Here is a 26,427-nt window from a genome sequence, read left to right as displayed (position 1 = left end):
CACACCGACAAAAGCACCCGGAGGGGAGAAATATAAAAAAGAGAGGAAACCGAGCATCCTAAAAAAAACAAAAAAAACAAACCAAACAATGGATAACTTACCGGGTGGCCAAGAGCTAGGGAGGCCAGACCTGCTTCCCACAGGGCTGGGAGAGAAAGGATAATGCACGGTAGGGGACAGAGAGCACCCTGAGCTCCACCCAGAATGGTCTTGTCCCACAGTGTGCTGAGGGTGCTGGAAGAGCCGAAGGGGTACGGTGTGACAGCCCTGCCCAGGCAGCAATGCAATGGGGTGGCAGAGGAATTCTGAAAAAGCAATTGCGGGCATCGCCAGGGGTCCTGGCAGAAGGGGACGGCAGAAACATGGAGAACTGGCCTGGAAAGTTTTGGGGACTGTTTCTTGCAGATGCGCTGGGAAAAGCTGGAGCTGCAGAAGGGAGAGAGGAGCCAGTGGTTTGTAGGGGTACAGCAATGTTTGTGCCAGCTGTGTCAACAGGGGGCACGTTTCAGAGGTGGAGGAGAGGAGCTCATGGCAGGAGCAGGAGAAGGGGAGCTCTGTCCCTCGCCTGATTGTGCAGTCCTGCGAGCCCCCATCCCTGCTGCTAAGCCAGCAATACCAACGCTCACTGGCCTCGCAGGGAACATGAAATGCTTAATAACTGTGTAGGAGAAGTTGTCCATTCACTACAATACCTCCCTTGGAGATACCTGAGAGCCACCTGCTGCGGGGAGAGGCAGAGGCAACAGAGCTGCTCAAGAGCAGGTTCTCGGGAGGGCTCAGGTATTAACTAACCCGCCCCCAGGACCCGGCCACAGCTCCCAGATGGGGATTAAAGCCAGCAAAACGAGAATTTCAAACATGCATCCGGCAAACCCATGTGCATTCCCCGCAGCGGCAAATAATCAGGTGCCAAGAAGGAGATTAACCCTGCGGGACTGAAGGAAACAAAGGCATAAGAGCTGGTCTGTTTAAGAAGCTGCTGCTGCTGCTTCTCCCAGACGAACAGAAATCTGACCAGCAGGAACAAGGGGCAGCGCCTGCGTGAGCAATACTGATTGCTAGAAAATATAAGCCTCAGATTGTATGCAGCTCCTCAAGAAGCAGCACTAAGATCCCTGCAATAGCTATTACAGCAGAAGCGGTGAGCCAGGTAGGCTCCTACCCAGGTCGCACCATAGTATGCGGTGCTTCAGAGTTTATTTTAGCTGATGGTGAGCAAGCCACAGGGCCCCATGCACCAGCCCCAGCTGCCAGACCGACAGCACGCAGCATCCTCGGGAACCAACTGCCATGCTCTGACAAATGGGCAATGGCTCCTCGCTGGGGGTCAAAGCAATACAGGCTACCGACAGAACAGCAGGGCTACGAGGATGTCCTTTCCAGGTCACAGAGCCCAATTACTTTGGGGGGGGACACACACACCAGCCAAACTGGAGAGGATACTGTACCTGCAGAGGTGGAGAAGGTGTGTCCTGGTCAGCATTCGTTTTTTCAGGGGACCACTCATTCAAAGCTGAGATGGGGCATCACCCGGCGCAGAAGGAAAGGCTGCTCCTCATTTGCAGGCAGATGCAGCCCGTGCCTCTTTTGGGAGGAGGCTCTCCCTGCACGCCGCTGACAGGCTAACAACTACGAGAGACTTTCACGTGCTCCCTACTCAAGGGCTAGATGTGTGCCATGACAGGCTTCAAGTGACACATCCCTAATGCTCGTGCTGCTGCGGCAGCAACACGGTTCCCAGTCGAGCAGCCTCCAGCAATACCACCTTGGGCTGTGATCTTGTCAGGTTTCATAAGCTTAATCAGGCTCTGCTCTGGCTGGTGTACAGGGGTTTCACCGTCAGGCTGGCTGTACTCCTGCTCCAGACAGCGGCCCTGAACGCTCAACAGCAGCTCTGCATCCTGGCAGTCAACAGGAGGATCGGCATTTTGGTCTTGACAACTTCAACCAGTAGATAACAAGGGATAGTTCAGGTGGCCCTTTGGGCACCAGCTCAGTGGACCAGTAATAGGACAGTGACTCCAGTGACTGGCTTAAATCCATTACACTTTAGCAAGAACAGAAAGCACCTTCTAGCCTTTCGGGGAGGGGTCCAAGGAGCAGAGTATTCTGGAGTGGCTCCTGGGGCACACATGTCATCTAAAACATCTTATTAGCGCAAACTGTCCATAGTTATCCAGCTTGACTTGGCCCTATCAGAGAAGTCTGTGACCCGAACACACCACAGAAGATGACAAGTCCATCTTTCTATACAGAGGGTCTGTGACAGGGCTGCCTGCAGAAACTCATCCCATTGCTGCCATGGGGCATTGCAGCACCCTACTGCACTTATCCACAGCAACAGGCTCTGGCTAAGCCCGACCCACGGATGTGACCCAAAGCCACTGCACTGCCTCCCAGCCCAGCACGTCTCTGGTGTCCCTGTACCTCCTCTCCCCTTCCCCCCATCGACATCAGACCCTCAGCAGGAGCCTCTCAAAGAGGATGAGATCTGACTTGCCCAGTGTCTCCGAGGACAGGCACACAGCACGCATTGCTCTGGCCACAGACACAAGGGAGCAGAAGTGATCTGAGAGCGACAGGCGCCTGCACCTCATTCCCCAGTGCTCGCCAGTCCCTGTGACTCACAAAGTCACTTCAAAAGGAGCTCCTCAAAGCATGCTGTCGCTGCCTCCGACTTCACAGTTGCAAGGAGAGAGGAAGAAAGAGTAGGAGGCAGCAGCGCAAAGGTAATTACTACATCCCAACAGCCCTGACGGAAGACAGCACTGAAACCCCCATAACCTGCTCTGGGGTCAAGAGCCTGAAACAACAACGAGGGCACCCAAAGTATGTGTGGAAAGGGTGGGGGAAGAGCCCCCACGAAGCACCCACAGAAGGAGACCAGGGCCCACGACTCTGGCACCTTCAGGGCTTCCTTCCATTGCAGGAGGAAGCAAGGACACTCCTTCCACCCCAGCCATAGTCCCTCAGCAGTCATCCCCACGTGCAGCAGTCATCCCCCTCCCTGCTCCAGCATCTCTGGGATGTCACCCTCCTACACGCCCTGCTGCTCCTCACGACACAAAATGTCCTTCCTATCCAAGGTCTCCCCACCTGCCACTTCCACACTCCCTCCCCCTCTTGTCTTCCCAGTGCGGCTGTTCCTGCTTTCCTTCCTGCTCCCTTTTCAGCTCTCTTTTTTCTCCCTACCTTTTGTTTGGTTTTAACTCCCTCACTTCCAGTCTCTCTCAACCAGCTCCCTCTCTGCCTTGCATACCTCCGTTTGCTCCCCTTCGCGTTGCACAGTCCAGCACTGGGATGACCACAACCTTCCTATTTCCCATCATGGGCAGGAGCCCCTCAATTCCCCCCTGACCACGCTGCAGCCAAAGGGCTCCATCTTTGGCTCAGCTTACCCTGTACCCCAGGACCCAGCTTGGAGGCAGAAGCCCCTCATGCAAAGGGACACTTGTCTGCCAGGGCCACGTGTACCAGCCACTGTGTCCTCCAGATAGGGTCATACACTCATGTGGTTTCGGCTGCTGCACAGCTTGAGTGGGGCTTTTTGGATGATGGGCAGTGCTTGTAAGCCTGTAGTGGCACAGTACTACAGGTGTGGCCTGAGCAGTATCCCCTGCTGGTGACACATTGGCCCAGGATATCACTGCAGAAGGGAAGAGGCTGGAAGCATCCCTGTGGCCGTAGTGTATCTCCACGCTGTCACAGAATGGTTGTCCCTCTCAAGGCAGCCTTTCTGGCCAGCACCCACAGCCAGGGAGCTCCTCTGAAGCACAGAGTCTCTCCAAATGAACAGCTCATACCTCTGGCAACCCCAACTCTCCACCATTCCCTGTAGGCTACCATCGCTGGGCCAGCGCTCCCACCTTCCAGCCAGGTGGGCCATCCATCGTGCAAGACCGTCACCTGTGGTTTTGCAAGGTTTCCTATCTGCGGACAGGTGGCATCACTACACCTGAGAGAGCTCAAAAGGGGACAACAGACTGCCAGAGCGCCTGTGGTCATGTGGCATGCTGATGCAATTCTTCAGCAGACAAGGCTCAAGAAACTCACATTAACCCTCTGATAAGTAACCTGCTGCTTCGTGATCTTCTCTTCATTTCCATGCAGCAGCGTGATGCCGTAAAAAAAAAAAAAAAAAAAAAAAAAAAAAAAAATCGGTCTGTCTAAATCTTCTCACCCTCAGTAAGTTTAGCATTACAAGTTACAGTCATGAAATGCATTTGGTAAGGAATGGCTTTATAAAAATCTTGCTCCCTTGAATAGGCAGCTAAAAATGAAGGACAGAATCTGAGAAAATTAAGCGCTCAGAGCACACCGTGGCTAGGACAGAGGCATCCCTGTCCAGAAAACCCTGCTTGCTGTGACACACTTCCCCAAGGCAGGCATCCCTAGCTACAATATTTCTTTGCAGAGCCCTAAGTTACCATTTTAACTAGTACACAGTAAGTAATAAAGGCCTAAAGGGTGCAATATGTTGAGACACAGTGTCAGGGAACCAGAGCAGGACAGAGCAGGGACACTGAAGGGCATCCAGCCCATTAGTACCAACACAGCAAACAACGTATCCCTTAGGGCAGAGGCTCATTCAGAATTTAAATGGGGGAATGGAGCAGCCCCACCTCTCACCTCGTAGGGCCAGAGGGTAAAATCACGCTTCTCTCTGCATTCAAATGCGCCTTTGTTCAGGTTCACCCTGTTAGCTCTAGCTTTGCTCTTCTTTGTAGGCTCTCTAGAAACGTCTCTTGTTGATGGCAAGGGCAAGTGGGGCGGCTAATCCCATCCCATTAGCATCCTCTGAAATACTCCAAGGACTGTGGATGGTGTCTGGGCGCAGGCGGCCAGAAGGCGGCTCTCGCTAAGCCAGCAGGACTTCTGGATGTGTGCACACACATCCAGCCCCGGAGCCATCCACCGTCAACAAAGCCTGCTGGAGGGAGGGAGAGGATAAAGAAACAGTCCACACGTGGCTCAAAAGGAGACTCTTCTCCTGCAGGCACAGCTTTCCCAATGCCAAGGGTCACCACTGCTCTTCTTTTCTGAAGGCAGCATGAAAACCTTAAGTTGGGGGAAACATATTAGTATAAACCTGACTGAGTGCCATCCCACAAGGGCTGGAGAGGGGACATGGGGCACCACACATGCAGCAGCACAGCCTCTGGTACCCCTGTGGGGTTGACAGAAGCTGCGCTCTCCTCAAATGATGAGCCAGTGCTGCCTGCAGCACTCTCACGTTCCTTGCAGCTCTCCTTTCCGTTACATCTCCTATTTATAAACAGCTGTTTGGCAGTATTACTAATCAGTGCCACATGGAGTAATGTTACATTTGCCTCAGCATCACTATTTTATCTTCTTTCTTTCCCACCTCCAGCTGCTGCTTTCCTTCCATTACCCCCAGCCTGGAAAGCAATATTACATTCCTTCATTTTATCCAGGCTCCACTTCTCTGATAATGTAAACAATTTACTTATAACCCATGCAAAAAAAAAATTAAATACTGTTAAACCCACTTAAAATAAATACTTGCCGAAGGAATATCAGCTGGAGACTGCTCTCTGACTTATAATAATCCCACTGCGCCCAGGGAAATCCTCTTAAACCTATATCAGATAAAGATTGTAAAACTGTTATAGGGCTAAACTGCCAGGGCAGCCACAGAATCAAGATGGAAAATTTCTCCTCCCAGCTTCTCCCTACCGAGGGGCAGCTCTGTCCCAGTTCGTGACAGGCTTCTTTCTCAACACATGAAACAGAATACTTGTGCTGCGGAGCTCAACAGCGTGGGACCCTGCACTGCCGGGCAGGAGCCAGAGGGAGTGGGAAAGGCCAGTCCTACTGGGGCTTCAGGCTGAAGGAGGAGGCAGGAGGCCTTGGGACCCAAAGCCTCCCTCTGGAGCACCAAAGTGTTGCTGTCCCCTTCCCACCCCACCTCTGCAGGCAGCAGAAGCAGGGCAGACCCCCTGATGCTTTCACGGAATCACAGAACTTCAGAGTTGGAAGGGACCTCTAGAGATGATCTAGTCCAACTCCCCTGCTAAAGCAGGGTTGCCTAGAGCACATCACTCAGGACTGCATCCCGGCGGGCCTTGAAAGTCTCCGGAGAAGGCGACTCCACAACCTCCCTGGGCAGCCTGTTCCAGTGCTCTGTAACCCTCACCGTAAAGAAGTTTTTTCTCTCTTTAAACCAGAAGAACTCTTGCCCACAGGATGCTCAACAGCAACATTTCTAAATTAGCAGATAAGGAGCCCAAACCAGAGTGGCCACACTTAACATTTCTGAGCCCTCCCGGGGGGCAGGATGGAAGCAGTAGGCTTTCAACTTTTGTGCTATCCTATCTGATAGGACAAAAAGGATGTGGTGATCGGTAATGCTGCTAGGGGCTTTTGGGTTTGTTGCTGCTCTGTGTTTTGCCTGAGCACCGGTCCCCAGTTTGATTTTACTTTGTTTGTTTTGTAATTCTTCAACAAAAAGATGGGCATCCACACCACAATGAACATGCAGCTTTGTGGCACAGAAGCAGACTGGCTCAGCAACGGGCACTGCACTTCCCTTCTGCTACACGGGGACACGATCATTCACCACCAGACCTACTTGTTCTCCAAGACTACCTGAGAAAGGCATTGGTGTCAACAGTAGAAACAGCTGCCCCTGCCTCTCATGGCAGCATACCCACAGAAACGTAGAGCAACAAAGTCTAAGGGGCTGGAACTAGAGAACAAATAAAGCAGTCCTCCAGGGGAAACAAATTAAAACACAAAAAATCCCCAGAAAAGCTACAAAAAAAAGGAGTGGGAGGAAGGAGTAAGCATAGCAAAAACCTCCCCAGGGAGGCAGCATGAAAAATAGGCAACATGGAACATGAAATTTTCACTGGTAATCGAATAACGGGCTGCTCCATCGCAGGATTTCTCAGCGTTGCAGCTGGCTGGAGCCACGGGGACTGTATTCCACTTTCAGAGTTCACTGAGCAATTGCTAAGGCAGGGGATGGGTGCCATATGTTACCAGCTGCGCTCACAGTTATCGCTTTCCCCATTTAACGCTGAGAGACTGTTTGGACGCACAGAAGCAGAGAAACCTGCCCACTTCATGCCTCTCCCCCGCCACCCGGTATTCTGGCAAAGCTGCCAGAAATGCCAACAGGCTCTGCCAGTGAGTCCGGGAGCAGGTCCCCATGCCAGGGAGCCACCAGGCTGTGATGGCTGCTCAGCCCCACCAGTACCCATCACAAGCGGGGAGGCACAGAGATGGGTGTCCCTCAGCCACCCTCCAGCGAGGTGGTCGATACAGCCGGAGGCAGTACCTGGAAAGTGGTCGAGTGCACAGGGGGTAGAAGGCAGGTACCAGGCTCTGCCCATCCCACATTACAGCCCGCTGACTCCACCACCTGCTCGCCTGACCCAGCCCAGCTCCTTCTGGCTCTCCTCTTAATTTTTTTTTTCATCCTTCAGAGCTTCCCTCAGTTGTGCATATAGTAAAAAAGTAATTATTTGCAGGGGGCGGTGGGGTTGGGGGCTGCCCAGAGCACGTTGGGAAGAAAGGTTAAATTCAGGATGGAAGGTGGTACCAGACTATTTCTAACACCAGATGACCTTTTGCTTCCCATGATTAGCAAGAAGAGCCTGACCTGAAAGAGCTACCTCGCGTGCCAAGTTCACTTTCTTGGAAAGGATGGAGAGCCCAAGCTTTGAACCCAGGGTCCTGAGTAATCCACCTGTGGTAGAGCTGGCCTGAAAATGCACCAGGATCTCTGGCTAAAGATTCTTCTATCCTAGTTAAAAAACCTTTGCATCCTTTACCTCCTATTGGTACTTAACAACCCGCCATTACGGCAATCTACACAAACACCCTATACCACCAATCGCTCTTCTCAGAGGGACAGACTGAGAGGCATTCTATAAATCAGTAAGACATTTAGGATTAAAAAATACCTCATTTTACCAGGAACTGGCAAAGCATATGGGAAGAGTCGTCAGGACAAGCAGAAGGGGCATGTGGGCTGAGCAGTGTTGCTTTTGCAGCAATTCCTTTCAGGGCAGCAGAGGACCCCGCGCCTTGTGGCCTCACTGACACTGAAGAGGCACAGGGCTCAGGGGAAGAGCGAGCACCATGGTCCCATCAACCTCAGAGACACCCGAGTTGAGCGAGTGCCATGGTCCCATCAACCCGAGAGACGCCTGAGTGGAGCCAAGCACAGCTGGAGCCAGTGAGAGAGCAGACTAGACGGCAAGACTCTGAGCCTTCAGAAAGGAGGCTTTTGCAGGAAAAACTGCTTCAGCTTTCAAAGATCACTTTAACTGACTGGTCTGATTTTACCATTCACAATGCTGCACAGAAACCTACCCAAGCAAAACACTAGAGCTCTTTACAGTCTGAAGGCAAGTCGGCATTTGGGCTTCTGCGCCTCCCTTCCTGACAAGTAAGAGACAGTCTGGAAGCAAGAGGGCTCATTTTAAAGACCAGCCTAGATTTGGGAGCAGAGGGCTGCGCAATTGCCTGAGGCTGTATTCATTTACATTTTTAGAAATGCATTTTAGAATGCGTTTTTTTCATACAATGCATAGGTACAAGTGTACAGATACACATAAAAAAGGACACACGTTCTTATTGTAAACCTTCTCCACATGCTAGCTAAATTTAAAGAAGTACCTCTACCTCAAAAGGGACAATGTAGGAAAAACATATGGAATATAGTGATGTGCCCCAAATGTGTCTAATGCTAGTTTTTTTGAGAAACAGGTAGGTGGACAGGGAAAAAAAGAATTAGTTCCACAACTGAGAGCCCCCTCTGCAAAGCATGTCACACCACCAAGGTGCCTGCAGTTTTGAGGGACAGGGCAGGAAGGCGATGGAGGAAACCCACCAACAGTTAATAAGGGAGAGTGGATACAATGGATTATCCATTTTTTTCAGGTATGCTCTGCCTAAAAGTAGTTCCATTTCTCCTGAGCAGATAGAGGTGGAGAAGCGATGTCACACAATACAACAATAAAAAAGTAAAAATCAGGCAAGCAATTCCAATGGGAAAGAATAGGAGACGGTGTACTGCAACAAAACAGGAGTAATTGGAAGTGTTTAGCAGGAAACTATAACAACAGGGGATGAGATAAAGATACACAAAATAATGAGTGAACCATATCTAGCAATGTACAGACACGTACAGAGATTTCTATTATAAGCTTTCAGTTATAACCTGAACGGTACCTACAAAAACGTGTTTTAAAAAGCACAAGGAAGAACTAGTCCATGCAATTCATTGCCAGAATGTATATGACTAAGACAAGATTAAAAAAAGAAAAAGACTAGAAATTTAAACTGGTCTTAGTACCTTCCTCCTGCCAGCAGGAGTTTTAAATCTGGAAGGGGCAGTCCAGAGGCCTCTGGACTGGCTTCACGCACACCCGCGCTGCAGGGGGCTGTACAGAAGCAGCCCCTCCTGCCAGGTCCAGAGCCGCCGGCTGTGGTGTTGCCTGCTCCGGGCTCCCTGGCACCACAGACCACCGGCCCCCTCAGTCTGGCAACGCCTATTAGCCTCACAGCTTCTGCAAGGGCAAAATTGGGTGAGCTTAACCAGCTATACTTTCAAGACATCAGAAATGACTAAGCAGGACTGGAGCTGAATCCTATTCAGCACCATTACCAGGCACAGCTGAAATACAAGCCTTTGTTTCTAACTCCTGCTATCCGAGGAGCTCAAAGCACTTCACAGTTATTTAGCTTAGACTTTGTGAAAGGCTTGTATGCTATTATCCCTAATTTTACCAGCTGGAAAATGGTGAGGGAGACAGACAGTGCCGTACCCAGGGACACGCAGGGTGCTGGCAGCATGATGCAGGATAGGACCTGATGCCTCCAGCCCCCCACTGCTCCGCATCATCAGAAACTAGGCAGTGTGGTGTGTCGGTGCAAGTCCCCAGGCTGTGCCCATAGGAACTGCCAGAGGTAAATATATTTATCCCTCCACATCCCTCCCTTGTTAACAGGCAAATGCTCCCTTTCCATCATTGCAGGTACAGAAAGAAGCAGCAGAGCAGCACAGGTCAAATTTTTTTTCAAGGCTTCTACAGAGAGATTTAGGCATGTAAAGGAGGACAGTAAGAACAAAATACCCTGTGTCTAGCTGCAGAGGACCACCTAGGAGAAGGTATTTGATTTTTTTTTTTTTTTTTTTTTTTTTTAATGTCAGCTAAAGGGGAATTTGAAAGTGAAGGACATTTTACTCCTCTGGGGAGCTAATTACTGCAAAGCACAGCCCAAACAGGCAAAGATGAATGTAACTCACAAAGGAGGAATTTCAACACCACCAATCCTAGAACTCACTTCAGTTAACTGACAGCTTGGCCAAATAAAACATGCACGTGCTTACAGAGGTAGCAAAGCCGTCGAGATGGCCTCAGAGAGATTAGGACATCTCAGCTTAGAGTCTCCAAATTCTACCTTCATACGCCACAGCACAGCAATAGAGACAAACTCCTGCAACCTCTCTAAAGTAATAAGAAACATATGAAACAAAAAATATGCCAGAAAAAAGAATTTGGGGATGTTCAATAGGTCCTTGCTGTTCTCACCTGGTTGAGATCACCAATGTTATGCCCTTATTTAGCACTGACATCACCACTACATATCATTTCACACGTCTCCTTAAACACCCTCCCTTCAAACTGCTGCCTAACAGTGGCTTCTACTGCACAGCAGACAAGCCGTTCATCACAGGATCACAGGACAATTCAGGGTGGAAGGGACCTCAGGGGGTCTGTAGCGTGACTACAGGGTCAAGCAGGGTCAGCTCTGAGGTCAGACCAGGCTGCTCAGGGCTTGATCCTGTCAGGTCTTGAAACCCTCCGGAGACGGAGCCTGTGCAACCTCTCGTGGCAGTCTGAGCTGCTCTTGTTTCGATTTTCGCCTGTTGTTGCTCATCTGCAAAAAGCCTGGAGTCCCCAGGACGTGTACAGTGACAAACACTTTCCCCTGTCTCTCAGCAGAAGAAAAAGGCAGCATAGAAAGAGCCCCAAAGACTTCTATCAAAACCAGTAGGTCCTTGTCTACAAGACTGTCATCTCTTTCTTCGACACCTCCTTCAAGCTAAGTCACCTTCAGCCCAGTTCATGGCTGGAATAAACTAGCAGCCACCAAGGTCCACGCACCCCACGTGAGCAGAAGCAACTGCTCTCACACTAAGTCCCCCCCAGGTTCCCGGGAGCAGATGGTGCTCCCCCAAACACAGCAAACCTGCAACATGACTTTCTCCCTCTGCTCTGCATGCAGACAGATCACGTATGGCAGCATCTGATGAAGAAGAGGGGAAGCTGCTGGCAACAAGCAGCAGCAGCTGGCACATACTAATAAAAGTTCATTTTTTTCGTTTTTGCCTGCTATATGCCCATTAGCTCTCCACAGAGAAATTCTGGAGTTTTTTGATTTCAAATTCAGCAGAAGAGACTTGCTTTCTTCTCTTGAACACTTGTCTGAGACACATGCAGCTCCTTCCTGTCCAGTGCCAAGTGTCCAGCCTGCATAAATCTTTCTTCTGCCTCCCAGGCCACCAAAGCCTCTCTAATACACCCTACACCTATCCCTCCCATCCCAGCCATGGGCTTGCAGCTGGCCACACAGTCACATGCCACAGTTCAAGGGTACAGAGAATCCCTACAAGGCACACTACCAAAGGCATGGTCAAAGTAGCCGTGGATTGAGTTCTGGTCTGCAGAGAGCTGCAGGCGACTCGGGAAGCTCAGCATTTGGAGATGAGACCCCACCAAGCACAGCCGCAGCCAGCACTGACCTCAGGCAGAGCGATAACTGGCACTTCATCCCACCAGTGCCCTTGCCCACCACCACTCCCAAGCCTGGCACGATGCTGAAACTTCACCACAATGGAGTCGCCAGCCAAAAAAAACAACAACCCAAAACAAACCATACACAGCCCCTGGGAGCCACCACAGCCAGGCAGGACCCAGCGGAATGGGTCAGATATCAAGGCACGAGCCTACCCGGCAGGGTGAGACTAGAGAGAAACAGCAGAGAGCAGAAGCGTGGCTGGGCTGAGAGGGTGGACAGGGGAGCCACTGAATAGCACCTAGGTTGCATGAATCCTCTCTGTCCCCCTTTCCACCTACACCTGGCAGGAAGGAGACACCGGTGACTATCCCCACAGGCACTGCCAGCTCCACAACAGCTCATGCCCACTGCCAAGACAGCTGTGTCTGAGTACTGCTTGTTTCTCAAGTCTGAACCAGAATTGCTCCTTCCCGCTCTGCGGTACCGTGGAGGTTGTGGTCTCTCCTCCCGTCCAAACCCCTTTCATTTTTTTGCTTTAACTCATTTAGGATTGATGCTGTACAGCTGCTTCCCACAAAATATAAAGTACAAGAGCTGCAACCCCCTCAAGTGCTTTGAAATCCTTTCTCCTGCTCTGTCACCACCTGTTTAAGAAAAACCTCAAAGCTTGATTTCTTCCCTCAAATCACTAACTCCGAAAAAGAGCTCAACGTTTTTGGGAGCAAAGATTAAAAAAAACACTGAGATAAAAGTCTGAAGCTTCTGAAGAGGTTAGACCTGGGCCTGTTCGCTGTTATCTAAGTAAGGGTACAGGCACACAAACAACTCGTTGCAGAGATATAGTGGAGTACAAATTTGCAGTGACTCACGCACTCCGAAGTAACTGCCATGTGCTCACTTCCACCCCGCAGCAAAACACAAGTTTATTTACCCATCAGCACGAGCTGAGAGCACAAATCAGCATCTCAGATTGCACAGCACCCCTGGAGCTTTACCACCTGAATTACTGCACAGAAACCTCTTCTGCCCACACTTCCAGAGTTATTAAGACAAGGCATAATTCCAATGACAATCTGGAAAACACTGCTGTCCTGCCAGTGGTGGCTGTGGGACACTGCTTTTCTTCACCTGAAAATTCTTTGCTGTCCTTAACTTCTCCAAAAAGTGAAGGAGCAGCCCACGTACTTCCCACAGCCAGCAACAAGCAGGCCAGGACCCTGATACAATTGCCGGTCAGGTGTGCGTGGTCCCCAGGTCCCCCATTTAATCAATCCAGTTTTGTAGCTCCCCTCTTCAGTATGCCCAAGTGTCTTCCCAATTCAACCACAAAGCCAAAATTTCCATCAGTTCCTTAGGAACCCTGTGGGGTGAGTTTCCAAAAGCAGCCAAGTCTTCAGCCACTACTGGAAGAATTCACTTCAAGTCTAGCATTTAGGCTCTCTCTTTAGTAAACTTAGAGAAAGATGCATTTAATTTAAGCAAAGATGGGTTGCTCTCCAGATTTGTCCTTCTCTGTCCTCTGATAGCAGATATTGCCTCAACATCTATCTTAGGCAACATGCCTGGTGTTAGATGAGTGGGAGGCCACTCATGCGATCTTCTAAAAATTCTTCCCCCCCAGCCCCTGAGTAAGAGAGCGTGAACTAGCCTCAGCAATTTCATGTCAGCCTCAGGGAACTGAACTCTGAAGGCAAACAACGGAGTTGCAGACTTTGTACGTGGGATAGTCCTTTCTCATAAATCAATCACAAGGCTACGGTTCCACAACATCCTGAAGAGCTGCACCCATATATTTTTTTTGCCACCTCCCTCAGCCCCTGCAGCTCAGTCTGAGATGTCCTAAATTCTTCCTCCTAACACATCTCACAACCCAGGTATAATTTCTTCTTTCCAATGATATAGCTCAGAAGGACATGAGAAGAGAGGTAGCAAGACACGAAAGACTTATTTTTGAAGCAACTAATGTAAACTGAAGACTGGTGAAAAGGGTTAAGCCTTCATACACATTTCTCCAGAGCAGAAGGCCCCTGAACCACATTACTGGCTTCATTCCTAGCTTCAGGGAGATTAGCACTTGCATTGCATGCCTAAATTCAGATAAGAGTCCCACAAAGTACCTGGGGAGCACTTTTTACTTCAGGCCATCAAAGATTTTAAGTCCTCAGAGTGGTACTAGATCCTGGCCAAGATCTCAATGAATGAAAAGGAACCTCAAGTGGAGGTACCAAAAATGGCAGAGGGACAACCAACAATGCTTGCTCTTCGTGAAGTGGACAGAAGTGCACTTTCAAGTCTCACTGGCACATCTCTGAAGTTGACAAGACTATTTTTTAGCAGCTGCAGAGCTCTAGATACATAGCCCTCAACGCTGCTCAGATGGCAGGAGCAAAGACACATCCTAGCTGCTCTTCTGCAAGCTGAGATGTCCTGGTGCAACCAGCAGCCCCATGTGCTGCTGCACCAGTGTCCCATCCAGCTCGCCCATCACAGGGCTGTACTGCCCAGGTGAAAAAGGGAGAAACTTTTCCTTCAGCTCTTCCCTCAAACCATGGGACACAACTCCTCAAAGGTCCCAGAGCAGCAAGTCTAAAATCAACACTGCTTCAAAGCCATCCATTTCACACATAAACAGAGAGAATAGAGATGCTAACAAACCTGTCTCCCTCCAGGCTTTGCTGCTGCCAAAAAAGAGCCATTCAATCTAATGAGTCAATTAAAAATTCATAACTAGATGAAAGAAAAAAAAAAGTTTTGTTCTGTTTCTGAGAAAATGAGAACAATAACTCTCATTTAGCTCTCGTGTACCCCTTCTTGTGTACTGTCTGCAGAAACAATGCCAGCCTGAAAACCCATGACCTGTAGCTGAGAGCTAAAATGACAGGAAAAAAGAAAAGGCTGCATGCTCTGCCCAGCTCTGCAGAGAGGAGCCCGTTTCCTTCAGGGTCCAACGGGGCTGAAGTCAGCCCTGGTTCATGTGAACGGGACCCAGAGGGGAGGCCCTCCATAAGGGCCAGCTGTCTATAGGTCATCACAGGGGGCACTCTGGAAAATACAATTTCTGTCAGAGTTTGGTTAAACCACAGAAAACACCTATGCAGATATACACATTCAAAATGCAAGTGACCCTAAGTCACTTCTGAAGTGAATTTTCAGAAATGAATTAAGCTAAACCAAATTAGGGCCCCAAATTCTGAGCACAAGCATCCATGAAGCAGAATAAAGCGATTTAACTAATCCACTAAAAGTTACCTTAGATCAATTTTCTTGAGCATCCCGGACACAGGTAAGCCCCAAAGACAATGTCCTCAAAGCACTATTCACGGGTGTCTATGGAGTTTCAAATCTTACGTGCCTTGTACCAGTGGCAAGGGGTGGGACAGAGAAAAAGCATCTCACCTAGCAAGCCCACTGAAGAAGCTGCTGAGCTAGTTAAAACCTGGAGGGCAATGGCTCCCCAGCCCCCAGGGAGAGCAGCAGAGGAGCTCCCCACTGCCCAGCCATCACCCACATCCCCATCCCACACTGTGCCCTACGCCAGTGGCTAAGGCAGGTACTCCCCACTTGCTCTAACAGCTCTCCTGTAAGGACCCAAGGTTTCCACTTTGTGCTGGTTTCCACTGGGTGCAGCTTCTTGGCAGAGGAACCCAGTTGCAAACCCAGACTGCTGCAACCCCACCCTGCCTCCAGGCACTTTTTTTTCACCGTTGGTTTTCAACGGGTTTCACTCCCTGAAGTGACTTTACAGTGGCAGCGCTGACTCAGACTTATTTAAACTAAAGGGGGAACTGCAAACCTGGACACCTAAAGCAAATCACAGAACTACAAAACCAAAAAAATTTAGAAAAGAGTATTCAGACGTCTACTTCCCAACTTCTTGTGGACATCAGATAGGAAAGCTCGCATCTAAGTAAGCATCTGTACCCAGGCCATGGGGCTTTGCGTGGGAGAGCAGCTGGGCAGGCACCCTGGAAGGAAAGGAGCCACCGTGCACACAAGCGGGAGACAAGGAGCACGGCCGGAAGGAGGGCTATTGTGATTTAAACACCTCCACTCCTTTCACAATGGGTTTCCTGTGTCAACACTGCCTGAGCCGCCAACACCCTGACGGGCTAGCACTTCTGGATAATGCCAAAGTGGTTTCCAAACCGGAGACCTGCAGGCTCACAGGCATCTCCGAAGGGAATAAGGAAAGCAAGCCTGCTGTCTGTGGGCTTCAATTTGCTAAAGGGCTGTCTCTGCTGCAGAGGAGCTCTTTTAGGAGTCCTTTCAGCCAAAGAGTTTGATGGAAGCTATTTGACCACTATTAGCAGAGTTACAGACTTCAAACCCAACCACATTTTGAGATACAGAAAGCAAGCTGAAGCTTGAAAAGGTCAAATCAGCTAGTCAGAGAGGTGCTGTGGAAATACTCCAGATTTTAAAGAACATGTTTTTGATTTTTCTAACACAGACAAAAAAATACACAACCCAAACCAGCTTCCCCACATTCATCTACGGACAGCTCAATTTGACTGGTGTGCTGGTTTCAGGACGCATTCAGCACTGCCCTCTGTACAGAGCCTGAAGACAACCGTCTCTCCCGTTCCCTTTATGTGCTGTTCATTATCACTCCTCTCTTCCCCGTTCCGCTATTTCACCACCTTTGGCACACAGCTCTCTCCTCTGCAGCTTGTGCCATCTGGAGCAGCCTCCCCTATCCCTCTCTCCCTACGTAAATCAGTTCTACATCCCTCTTGCTTTCAGCCACAGCTTCACACGTTCCTCTCTCCGGCTACACTGCCTGGTTTCTCTTCTTTATAAGGGTCTTATTACTAGAGAAAGCTCGATTTCTCCTTCGTCTCTATACCGTGATTTCCTGCAATTCACACCACCATGCTGCTTGCTTTCTGCTCCTGTTTTCCTCACTGGTGTTTTTTGTCATGCCTTATGTGGACTACATTGCACATGGTGGGGTTCATGGGTTTCTGCCACACGCTGGCTGGGAGATGCCCCATTGCCCCCAGCTATGCCGTTAGCAGGACAGCTTACCCACGAGGTTCATCTTGGCGCTGTAACTTCCAAAGTACGTCTTGTCGGTGTTGGGTGTGTGGCACTCGTACTCCCCAGCATCCCGGTCCTGCAGCTCGGTGATGTGCAGCAGGACGGCATCCCCCTGCACCCGCTCCACGTAGATCCCCCGGCTGCGCACACGCTGGGTGTAGATGGCGTAGGGGAAGGAGGGGTCGACGGTGCTGACGATCTGCACCTCCCGCTCGGGGGCCGAGGGCAGGTAGATGGACCACTGGAAGTTCTGCTCCACTGGGTCCTGGTAGCCGCTCACCTTGCACCACAGCGTGACATGGGAGCCCTCCGTGCGGTAGAGGGGCCCTTCCTGCACCGCCACTTGCCGCTGGGCCAAGGCCATGCCTGTGGGAAGAGAGGAGCCCAACGTTACTTCTTGGCAGGCAGCCGCCGTGCGTCCCCCGAGATGTACCAGTCCTAACCCTTCCATGGCCAGGCTCGGCAAGGCAAGCCCTTGCACCCCATTGTACAACAAGCACGCTGGGCTCTGGCACAGCACCCCCCCAGCCACGCTGAAGCTTTCTTGCTGACCCAAGTGAAGTGTTTTTTAGAACGCCCCATGAAAAAAAAAGTGGTGTTGAGATAACATAAAAGCTTTCTTTGGTAGTGATAAGAATCCGGGCACTAAAAGGTACTGCACCGCATGGCAACAAACCAGAAACTCAAGGTGACAGGGCTTTGTTTTCAGTACTACTCTTATTTTCCAAACCCAGTATCCTGTAAACCCAGGCACGGGTTGCTAACAGAGGGCACTAGGAGGTGGCACGCAGCTGCTCTGCAGCACCCCGGTACCGCTAGTGGGACTTCCCAGTTTGGCAGCAACTCCCTCTTCTCCTGGCACAGCCCAACCAGGACCGTCTTCCACCAGGAGAGGGGCCCACGTGCAAGCCAGGAGGCTACGGTCCCTCGCCTTTCATCTCCAGGCCACCCAACAGCAACGGCACAAGCACTTGACCTCCATCAGCAAACCCACCGGAGCCTTTGGCTGGTACAAAATCCTATTCTTTTTCCTTCCCAAAACCAGCACGCTTTCTCCAGTCTCTCTGTTACGCTTGTAAAAGCATATGGGGAAATACCACGTTTCCGGCACTGTCTTCCCGAGTCTATTTGAAAGGAGTATATTTAGTACATAACAAAAACAATTAAAGTTAATGGAGGGAGTGGGCATATTACACTAAGACTTACCGCCCCTGGCTGCTGGAAATCGAGACCCAGTACTGTGCATTGTACACACACAAACTCTTGCGGCACGGAACAAAGACAATCCCGCAGCACGGCGACTGCGATCTGCTGTATTTTTACACAGATTATGGATGGCTGGCCCTTGGGCTCATGGCACATTACCAGCACAGCCCTCCAGGGGCCAGATAAATTACAGCAATCTATCTTGTTTGTTGCTACATCAAAGGCTGGAGGTCTGGAGACCACGGTGGGTGTTCATCGGTTATTGAGTTACCAGCAGCATGCGCACATGGCGAGGCCAATCACCCTGGCTCCTGTGACTGCTTGCTTGCCATCATAAAACAGCAATAAGCCGATTTAAAGCGAGTCCCGCATAATCACGTTTGCAAATTTCATCCTCTGTGTGCACATACACATTGGTGTTTTTTTCCCCACCCCCTCTCTAATTTTCAACAGCAATGCTCAAGTCCAGAGAGGAATTTAACCTTTCAAAATACTAGCAACGCACAGGTGGAAGAGGTAGCCCGGCATCCGGGGATTACTGACTCAATCCTACCCTCTGGACATGGATGTCCAGAGACGAAGTTTTTTGCCACAGTCAGCCTGGACCAGTGCCAGGAGAGATGGTTTTTACCAGCTTAAAACAAATTGTGAAAAATAGGTTCAGCACATCCACCAGGCCATGCAGCTGAACAGATGGAGTGCAATTCAAACTATTAACTTGGGCTCAGCTCGCTGCTGCTCCAAATTATGTTTCTTTTTCCCTTTATGAAATAATGTGATTTAAGGGGAGGATGGGGAAAGCTGGCACTTTCGAAACAAATGGGGAGAGGAACAACAGAGGCAAACACTCCCCCACTGTTTGCTGTACCAATCTCTTCATCCTGGGGAAAGATACTGCTAGAGACAACTAACACATCTAAGGTGCAGACAGCCTCTTCTGTCACCCCGTAAAGGCCAAAGGACAAAGCAAATACTGCAGCCTTTGAAGTGAACTGTTTTTAAAGCAGCAGGAAGGGTAAGATCTTTATTGCGCACCTAAAGACAGCTCATAATACCATTTTTTTGTATGCACATCGTAGCCTTGCTACAGCACACAGATACCCTGCATGCAATGACAGAATTAAAATCGTACCACAAGGCAAACATGCAGCTGTAGGAATTAAAAATTGCACACAGAACACTCATGCAGATATCTTTCAGCTTAGCGCACAACCTTGTTTTGCAGGTTTTTAGTGCTGTGCTGGTTTGTGGTTTTGGTTTTTTTACATAACAATTATTTGAGGAGTTTTCCAACTATCCAGTTGAAAACCATCACTTTATCAGATGCACATATCAGCCCTTCCAAAGCTCGCTGGCAAGATCCCAACCTCGGTGACCCACGGTGCAGATCTCTGCACCCTGATGCACGCAGTCTTTTGGTAGATCTCAAATCCCACTGCCCTCATGGCCAGCGCCAATGTGGGCTTCCTTCTTCTGTTGCCAGGGGTTTTTGGGACCTTGCCTGTAACACTACAACTTGGAGTCCTGCTCCAGGTCTGGAAGAGACCCAATTTCTACATTCCTCCTCTCCTATTCCCTCTTTCACCGGCTTGCTGCACCTTTGTGATTCAGCCAGAAGTGAGGGAGGTAAGAGCTGAAGAGCTCCTTGCTTCTCATTCTGGCTCCAGGAGCCCAAGCAGCTGAGGGACAGAAGAAGCCGGTGCAGAAAAAGCCCTGCCCAGCTCCAGCGTGGAAGGAAGATAAAACAGTTGGGGTTCTGCTACAACTTGCAGCAAGCTGCCATTCAGCCTCTGAGAGGCAAGACACAAAGGCTCAGCAGAGGGTTGAACAGGGTGGATCTCCAGAGGGGCAGGGAGCAGCATATCCACAGTGCTCATCCCCCTGCCTGGCCACAAACTCCTGCTCAAACATAGATGGGCACAAATGCTTTTCAACACTTGAAAAAAACCCCACACGGCAAAAGCAGAGATACTTCTCCAATAAATCATTTTAACTGAGAAAGGGAAGGAGAAAAACAGCCAGCCTGAGACAGACATCCACCACTACAAATTTTCCCCTAAAAACAGTTAACTTTTCACATGGTGAAGGGTGTTTGGCAGTTTTCAAGCTCTGGGAATTGCTATATCCATGAACACGCAGTATCAAGAAAAGAACTGCATTTCTGAGCGAGCAAGTGCTCTGATTAACAAAAATAATGCGCCCGAGATCCCATTTTAAACTCTTATCTTTCCCTCTCGAAGTGAGAGAAGAGCTCACTGGAGGAGGAGCTGCGTGCTCCACACCTCCCCTAGGATGCCCAGGAGACAGTTATGGTGGCATTTGGCTGGTACTTCACTGGCACAGCTGGCTTTTAATTGCAAATCCAATATAATTTACTGACAATGCAAGAGCTGATATGGAGGAGGTAGGGAGCCAAGAGCTACTTTAAAATTAATAAGAAATGATAGGTTTGTGCATCTGTTTTTTTCCAAAAGGCAGCAAATCCCCCACGATAAGGAGGAAGCGTTCCCTGATCCTCATCCCCTACAGATGAGGGCTATTGTCACCAGCGTTTTGAGCTAAAAGCAAGGCAAACAACAGCCAGGCAGCTCTCGAGACTTCCGCTGGCTTACCCATCTCCCAGCCCTGTTTGGGAGACAGGAGGTGCGTGGGGGAAAGAGGAGGCGGCAGCGGCAAGAGGGGATGGTGCAGCCGGTTGATCAGACTCAAGGTCATGCAGCAAGGGGACTGTGTGGGACCCCGGCACCAGCAGGTGCCCAGTCCCTGCACCTCCCCTACGCCAGCCTGCCCAGCAGGCTCCAGGGCCACGGCCAATGTCACATGAAAGAGCTCTGAAACACAGGTATAAGGTAAAGGAGAAACGTAACTTCAGATTCACTTGGCCATTCCCGTGTCCCTTGTCATAGCACAGCCAGGACTTCAACGCCTCCATTCAATCTACAGGCAAGAAAGAACGTCGAGCATCCCTGCCAGCCAGGCATCTCACCCAGAAGTGCTGCAGCTCAGCTCCCGAGTACACTTTGTCTTTGCTGGGAAGGCGCAGATTTTGCAATGTCAGCTGACAATGGCAAGATCTGACCTTTTCACGGGAAGACATACAGAACTCAGGTTTTCCAGACACGACTGGTCATTTCAGGTGCCTGATTTGAAAAACTTTGAAGATGCCCCACTTCAGAAGGTGGCAAACACTTACTCTTTGGTAAGGAGGTGGACCTTCAGGTCCCTTTCAGAAGAACAGGTGTGCAAAATTGCATCTGAGAACATTGATTCAAGGCTTATCGCAAGGGTTAGGCGAGTATAATGAATGAAAGGATGGCTGTGCACACAGAAACTCTACCACAGCATTGACACACCAAAATAAATAAAAATTAGGGACAGAACGATGAGAAGTCTCTTGCACAAACACTCTCGCCATCTCTGAGAGCATGGGTTATGCCTGCACCACACCCAAAGGCACCGCAGCCAGTTGCATCAAGGTATCTTAGGTATCAATAATCACTGCCAGCAGACCTTTAATCTAAAAGAGAAACTTGAGCTCTGAGAAGGAGTATTATCCTGGGTCTCTAATCATTAGAGAGCAATGAAAAAAAGTCTTTCTATTTTTCTATATCTTCCAGAAGCATAGGGCTGACAGTGCTGAACACCAAATGGATTACGTAGCTTGAGTGGATGTTTCTACCCCTGCAGCTTTACAGCAGTTTTCCTTCACTTAGAAGCTCTAAAGCAGTATTTGTCAATAACTGGTAATACTAATCCTAAATTTCCTTTAAAAATTACTTTATGCCTTTGACTACAGTTATTAGGCAGAAAACTTTTCCAAAGAGATCCCTTCTCCCCGTTCCTTGCATAAATACACAGTGCACATTTGTGGATTTTTGTCGCTGATATTGTTTGTTCAATTTATAGGTGCTCCTGAGAAAGTAAGAGAAGAGCAACAACAACGATAAACACTAGGGAATGGCTTCTACATAAGAAATAATGGAGCGGGCAAGGACTCCGGCCTGGAAAAAAAGATGACTTTAAGAGGAAAGGTCTATACCAATATGCATGCCACGGAGAGGATAGTCTAGAATTCACCATTTACCATCTCTTCCACTTTAAAAAAACAAGGTCTGTCAACCGAAACTGGTCAGATTCAGTTTTATAACAAGTGGGGCAGTTCTTGCAGCTCCACATAGCAGACCTGGGGACATCCTTGCTGAGGGAAGCTGTGGATATGGAAAGTTTACATAGGTCGAAATGTGGCTGGGACAAGTACTTGAAAGGGGACTACTAAATAGGTAGATCATATCAGGTTCAGGGGACTCCCAAAACAAGCTACAACTGCACAGCTGTCTGCCTACATCTTTTTGAGATGTGATACAGAGCTAGGTGGGAGGACCCTTAGTCTGAACCAGTACTGTTGTCCTTGTGCCCCTTCACCACCTGTGTCACTGCAGGCTATACTCTTCAGCCATACAGGTCACATCTGGTCTGCAGAATATACTTTGGCTATAGTACAACAGAAGCTAAAAAAGGGACCAGTTTAGCTTTTTCCTCCAGAAGCGTGTCTATCTCCGCTCTGAACATGGCCAACTGAACTGGTTCCCTCAAAGCACCCTCAGAATTAAAGCAGGAGCCTGTGCCCATGTGCAGGGAAGGGAAGGGGAGCGTGCATAAATCCTATTTGGCTATGACAAATCAGCATCTGCAGCAGACCACAGGACCTGGCAGAAAGTCCTCCGTAATGAAGACAATTCAAGCACAAGTGCTAAAGAGCAGTTATGCTCAAGCGCCTGCTTCCTAGCTTGAGAGATGCTCTGGGCACGCACAACCCCAAGAGCAGGTGCCAGCGCCAAGAGCATCACAGGCTGTGGCAACTGCTGCCCTCCCACAGGTCTGGGGCTAGCTCAGGCGAGAGCAGCTCAGGAGACCAGGCTGGCCACCCGCCTGGCCCTCGCTCTCCAAGGGGCATGGCATGGTTTGAGACCAGGCAAGTGCCAGCAGACTCTTTCTCCAGCGCCTTCAGCCCTGGCCCAACGCCACAGGAGGCAGCAGGCATAGCTGCACCCCACTCCAACCCCAGGGCGAGGAAAGGATGCCATGCCCACAACAAGGAAACAGCATCTTCATCCAGTCCAAGGGCGCTGTTGGTTTATTAGCCGGCGTTGTTCATTTGTTGCTTGCCCCCTGCCTCCCATACGCTGGCAGCCCACCCCAAACAAGGATGGCAGCACTGCGGGGCGATGCCACAGCCTGCAGCTCACGGGCAGCAGGCCACAGGGAAGAGCTGGGCCGGCAGAAACAGCCTTCAGGCTGCAGCAGTTTGTGCGTTGGCCACTTTCACAAAGTAACAGGGCGCACACGGTTAATTGTAGCCCAGCAAGCAGGGCTCCCCTGCACCTTACTCATCCCCAGGGTTTCCATTCCCCTACCCCAAAACAGGAACGTCGTACCGTGCACAGGCCTTTGCTTCCAGTGGGTTGCTCAGGGACAGTTAACAACCTCCAAGCTCACATTCCGTCTTAATTCAGATTAATTTTTCAGTCTCCCTTAGGCACGATGCTTCCCAGGGGACGGCCCTTTCTCTCTCCCTTCTGTCCCCTGGGGAGGACGCAGACGGCTCTTGCCAAGACCAGCCTCTTAGCCCTGCTGTGGAGTCCAGAGAAAAAGCAGGGACTGATATCCATAAAACGGTGTTATGTTTCAAGAAGACTCTTCCAAACTCACCATTGTCAAGCCACCAAGAACACTTCCCCAAGCGGCTGTCTTATTTTTCGTCGGCTGAAGACTAATGTAATCTCTAAGGGAGACTCTGCCCCAACAGGCAACACGAAAACAGAGACAATCTTCTAGTAACACACACCTGCTATTCTGTGAAGTCTCCTGTTAACGGCACACAAATAAAAATAAGGTTCAAGCTTAATTTTTGCATAAATGAGTCACAGCAGGGGCAATCTCTGTACACTGCAACCTGCTGCCAGATGGAAAAAAACAATGCTATCAGAAGAAAACATGTGGTATCTCCCCCCCCCCCCCTTATTACTGTAAAGCCTCATTCTGGGAAAATACTGTATTTTGCTTGATGTATTTTTTGTCATGCCAAGAGAGTTCACTGTACCGAAAGGCTGGCTGGAGCCACCTGCAGAACAACTCTGTCCCTATCCTCCACCCTTTTGCTTTGATGTTTAAATCATGCTACCAAGGGTGCCTGATCCTCTATCCTCCTCCTCCACTCCTGCCACCATCCCACCACTCCCAGCACGCGGACCGTCCTTCCCAAACTGACTCAAAAAGCTATTCATTCCTCATTCAAATTCCTCCCACTGCTGAGCCAACTAAGGATGGCTAAGTAGGGAGGTCAGCCAGGAACAATTTATACAATAATTGGTATGGAAATATCACAATCAGTGGGGAAATATCAAAGCACGGGCAAACGAGACAGGAGCCGCCAATGAAGCTCTTTGTTCTTCCAACACAACTGCTTTTCACTCATCCCTGCTAGCTGCTCCGTCTCACAGCCGCTCACTTCCACAGCATATGTTTACTGTCTTTTAAGAAAAATGTTTTCAATAAATATGAAAGAGGTGACATTTCTTTTAATCACCATAGATTGTTCTGGCCTGTGACTAGCTTCCCAAGTTTTGACTGCAAAAGAGGTCTTGTACCTCTGCTATAATTATGCATCCAGTCAGACATCCAACCCCCTTGCCAAGATCAGAGCCATTTTTCATCCTTTGGTTCTTCTCAGATCTGGTCCTTATATTGACAGACGACTTCCTTACTTTCCCCAGTACAGCATTGGTATTCTACAGCTGCACAGTGTTAAATGTGATCTGCCCTTCTGATTTTTTCCTTTTTTTAAGCAAAGCTCATACTACATGGATGTCACATTCCTTTAACTGCTCCTTCTCTGCGTCTACAATTAGGCCAGTTAAAATAAGCTAGTTTTAACACCACCTCAGAATGGCATATTCTTGAGCCACAGATCATCTCTATTACTGCAATCTTTGAACTTCTAAAAAATGCTGGAAGGAGGAAGGAATAATTCATTATCCATGCTGGACACCGAGAAGACAAGCAACAATAGACTCAAACAGTAGAGATTCAGGTTGGACATGGGGCTACGTATATTTTTAACTTCCCAGCAGCAAGAAAAGTGAGGTACCAGAGAGACTGCTATGTGAGACTGAAGTCTTTTACACTACAGCTCCGTCTGACAGACATGTACCTTCTTCAGGAATACCACAGGTGGAGGTGAACCAGCCCCGGGGGATGCACAACACAAGATCTCCCTGCTTTTACAGTCCTATCATTCTTGACCATCCCATTAAAATGTACATTTAAAGTTACCTGGCTGCACTAAAGTCTGAAACTACTCTTTAATCTAGTATAGCTCTGAAAAGTGACAGAGCCAAGCGTCCAGAAGCCAGGCAGCCACGCCTGTGGTCAGAGAAAAGAGCGATGCCCCATATTAACAAAAGGAAGGAGGACGGCAGGGCAGCCTTTCCACACACATGTCCCTGAGCTCAGCAGCTTGTGATGCTCAGCCTCCTTACTTCACACGGGCTTTGAAGAAGCTGGTGGACCAAGGTGTACCTCATGTAAAAGGTGAACAACAATACATGCTGATGTACAAGGGAAAGACTGAGCTGACTGTCCTGCTGGTTCAGATTCGTAACGGCAAACAACCATTGGGGGCTCAAATATCCTTGTGCAAGACACCTATTGCTTATTATAGTTTGACTATTTTCCTTCAAAAATGCTGAGAAAGAGTCCCTTCTAATCTGCAGTCCTTGTACTCACCAAAGGAGATACCAGTTTTGACTAACCCCACAGAACGGCAGAGAGCTCCTGAAGCACTATAAGCTCTTTTCTGCACGTAAGGTAGAGCTCGTTCCGTGAATCTGTTTAATCAACTTATTTCTCTTCCTCCAAGGTCAGAACAGAACCTTCCGAGCCTTACTCCAACTCTCAGATCAGCACGTTCTTCATATACCATGCCATCATTACCCTTATCATTACAGGGAAAATACGCAAGCAGAAGCTCCCTGGCAGATTATGCTTATATTGGGAATATGCAGGCAGGAAGTGTTGGTTTGCCCACGCACTACTTCTGACTTGCACTGCTCCGTGTGTCTTATCCGCAGGAGTTTCTTCTTTCCTACAGCCCGCTGACGACATGTCCTAGTGACTTATATCACTACTGCTGGTTCCAGGTCTGGTTAAGCACAATACACAGCAGCATTTACAGTGGCCTGCCGGAATGCCCAAGGCAATGCCTACTTTTATATTTTCCAATGAAATGCAGCGATGGCTTCATTACCGCCTTCCCAGCCTGAGCTTTGAAGCTGTAACCACAGGTACTCCACTGTAAGATTTAGTATAGACCTACACAAAAAGTGAAGTCTCCCAAGGTTCCTA

The 26,427-nt window shown here is 49.4% G+C and overlaps 1 protein-coding gene across 4 annotated transcripts in view; it reads right to left on the bottom strand.

Annotated features, from left to right (window-relative positions):
• Positions 1 to 26,427, bottom strand: part of IGSF3 (immunoglobulin superfamily member 3) — a 102,025-nt gene that overhangs the window by 55,257 nt on the left and 20,341 nt on the right. For all 4 annotated transcript variants that reach the window (XM_074598450.1, XM_074598433.1, XM_074598460.1 and 1 more), the window contains exon 2: positions 16,807 to 17,184. In XM_074598450.1, the coding sequence (XP_074454551.1) occupies positions 16,807 to 17,182 (376 nt within the window). In that variant the 5' untranslated portion in view covers positions 17,183 to 17,184. The remainder of the gene's footprint in view (positions 1 to 16,806; positions 17,185 to 26,427) is intronic.

Source organism: Larus michahellis, chromosome 1 (genome assembly GCF_964199755.1).
Source record: "Larus michahellis chromosome 1, bLarMic1.1, whole genome shotgun sequence".
Lineage (NCBI taxonomy): Eukaryota > Metazoa > Chordata > Aves > Charadriiformes > Laridae > Larus > Larus michahellis.
This window is presented reverse-complemented; position numbering and strand designations above follow the sequence as displayed.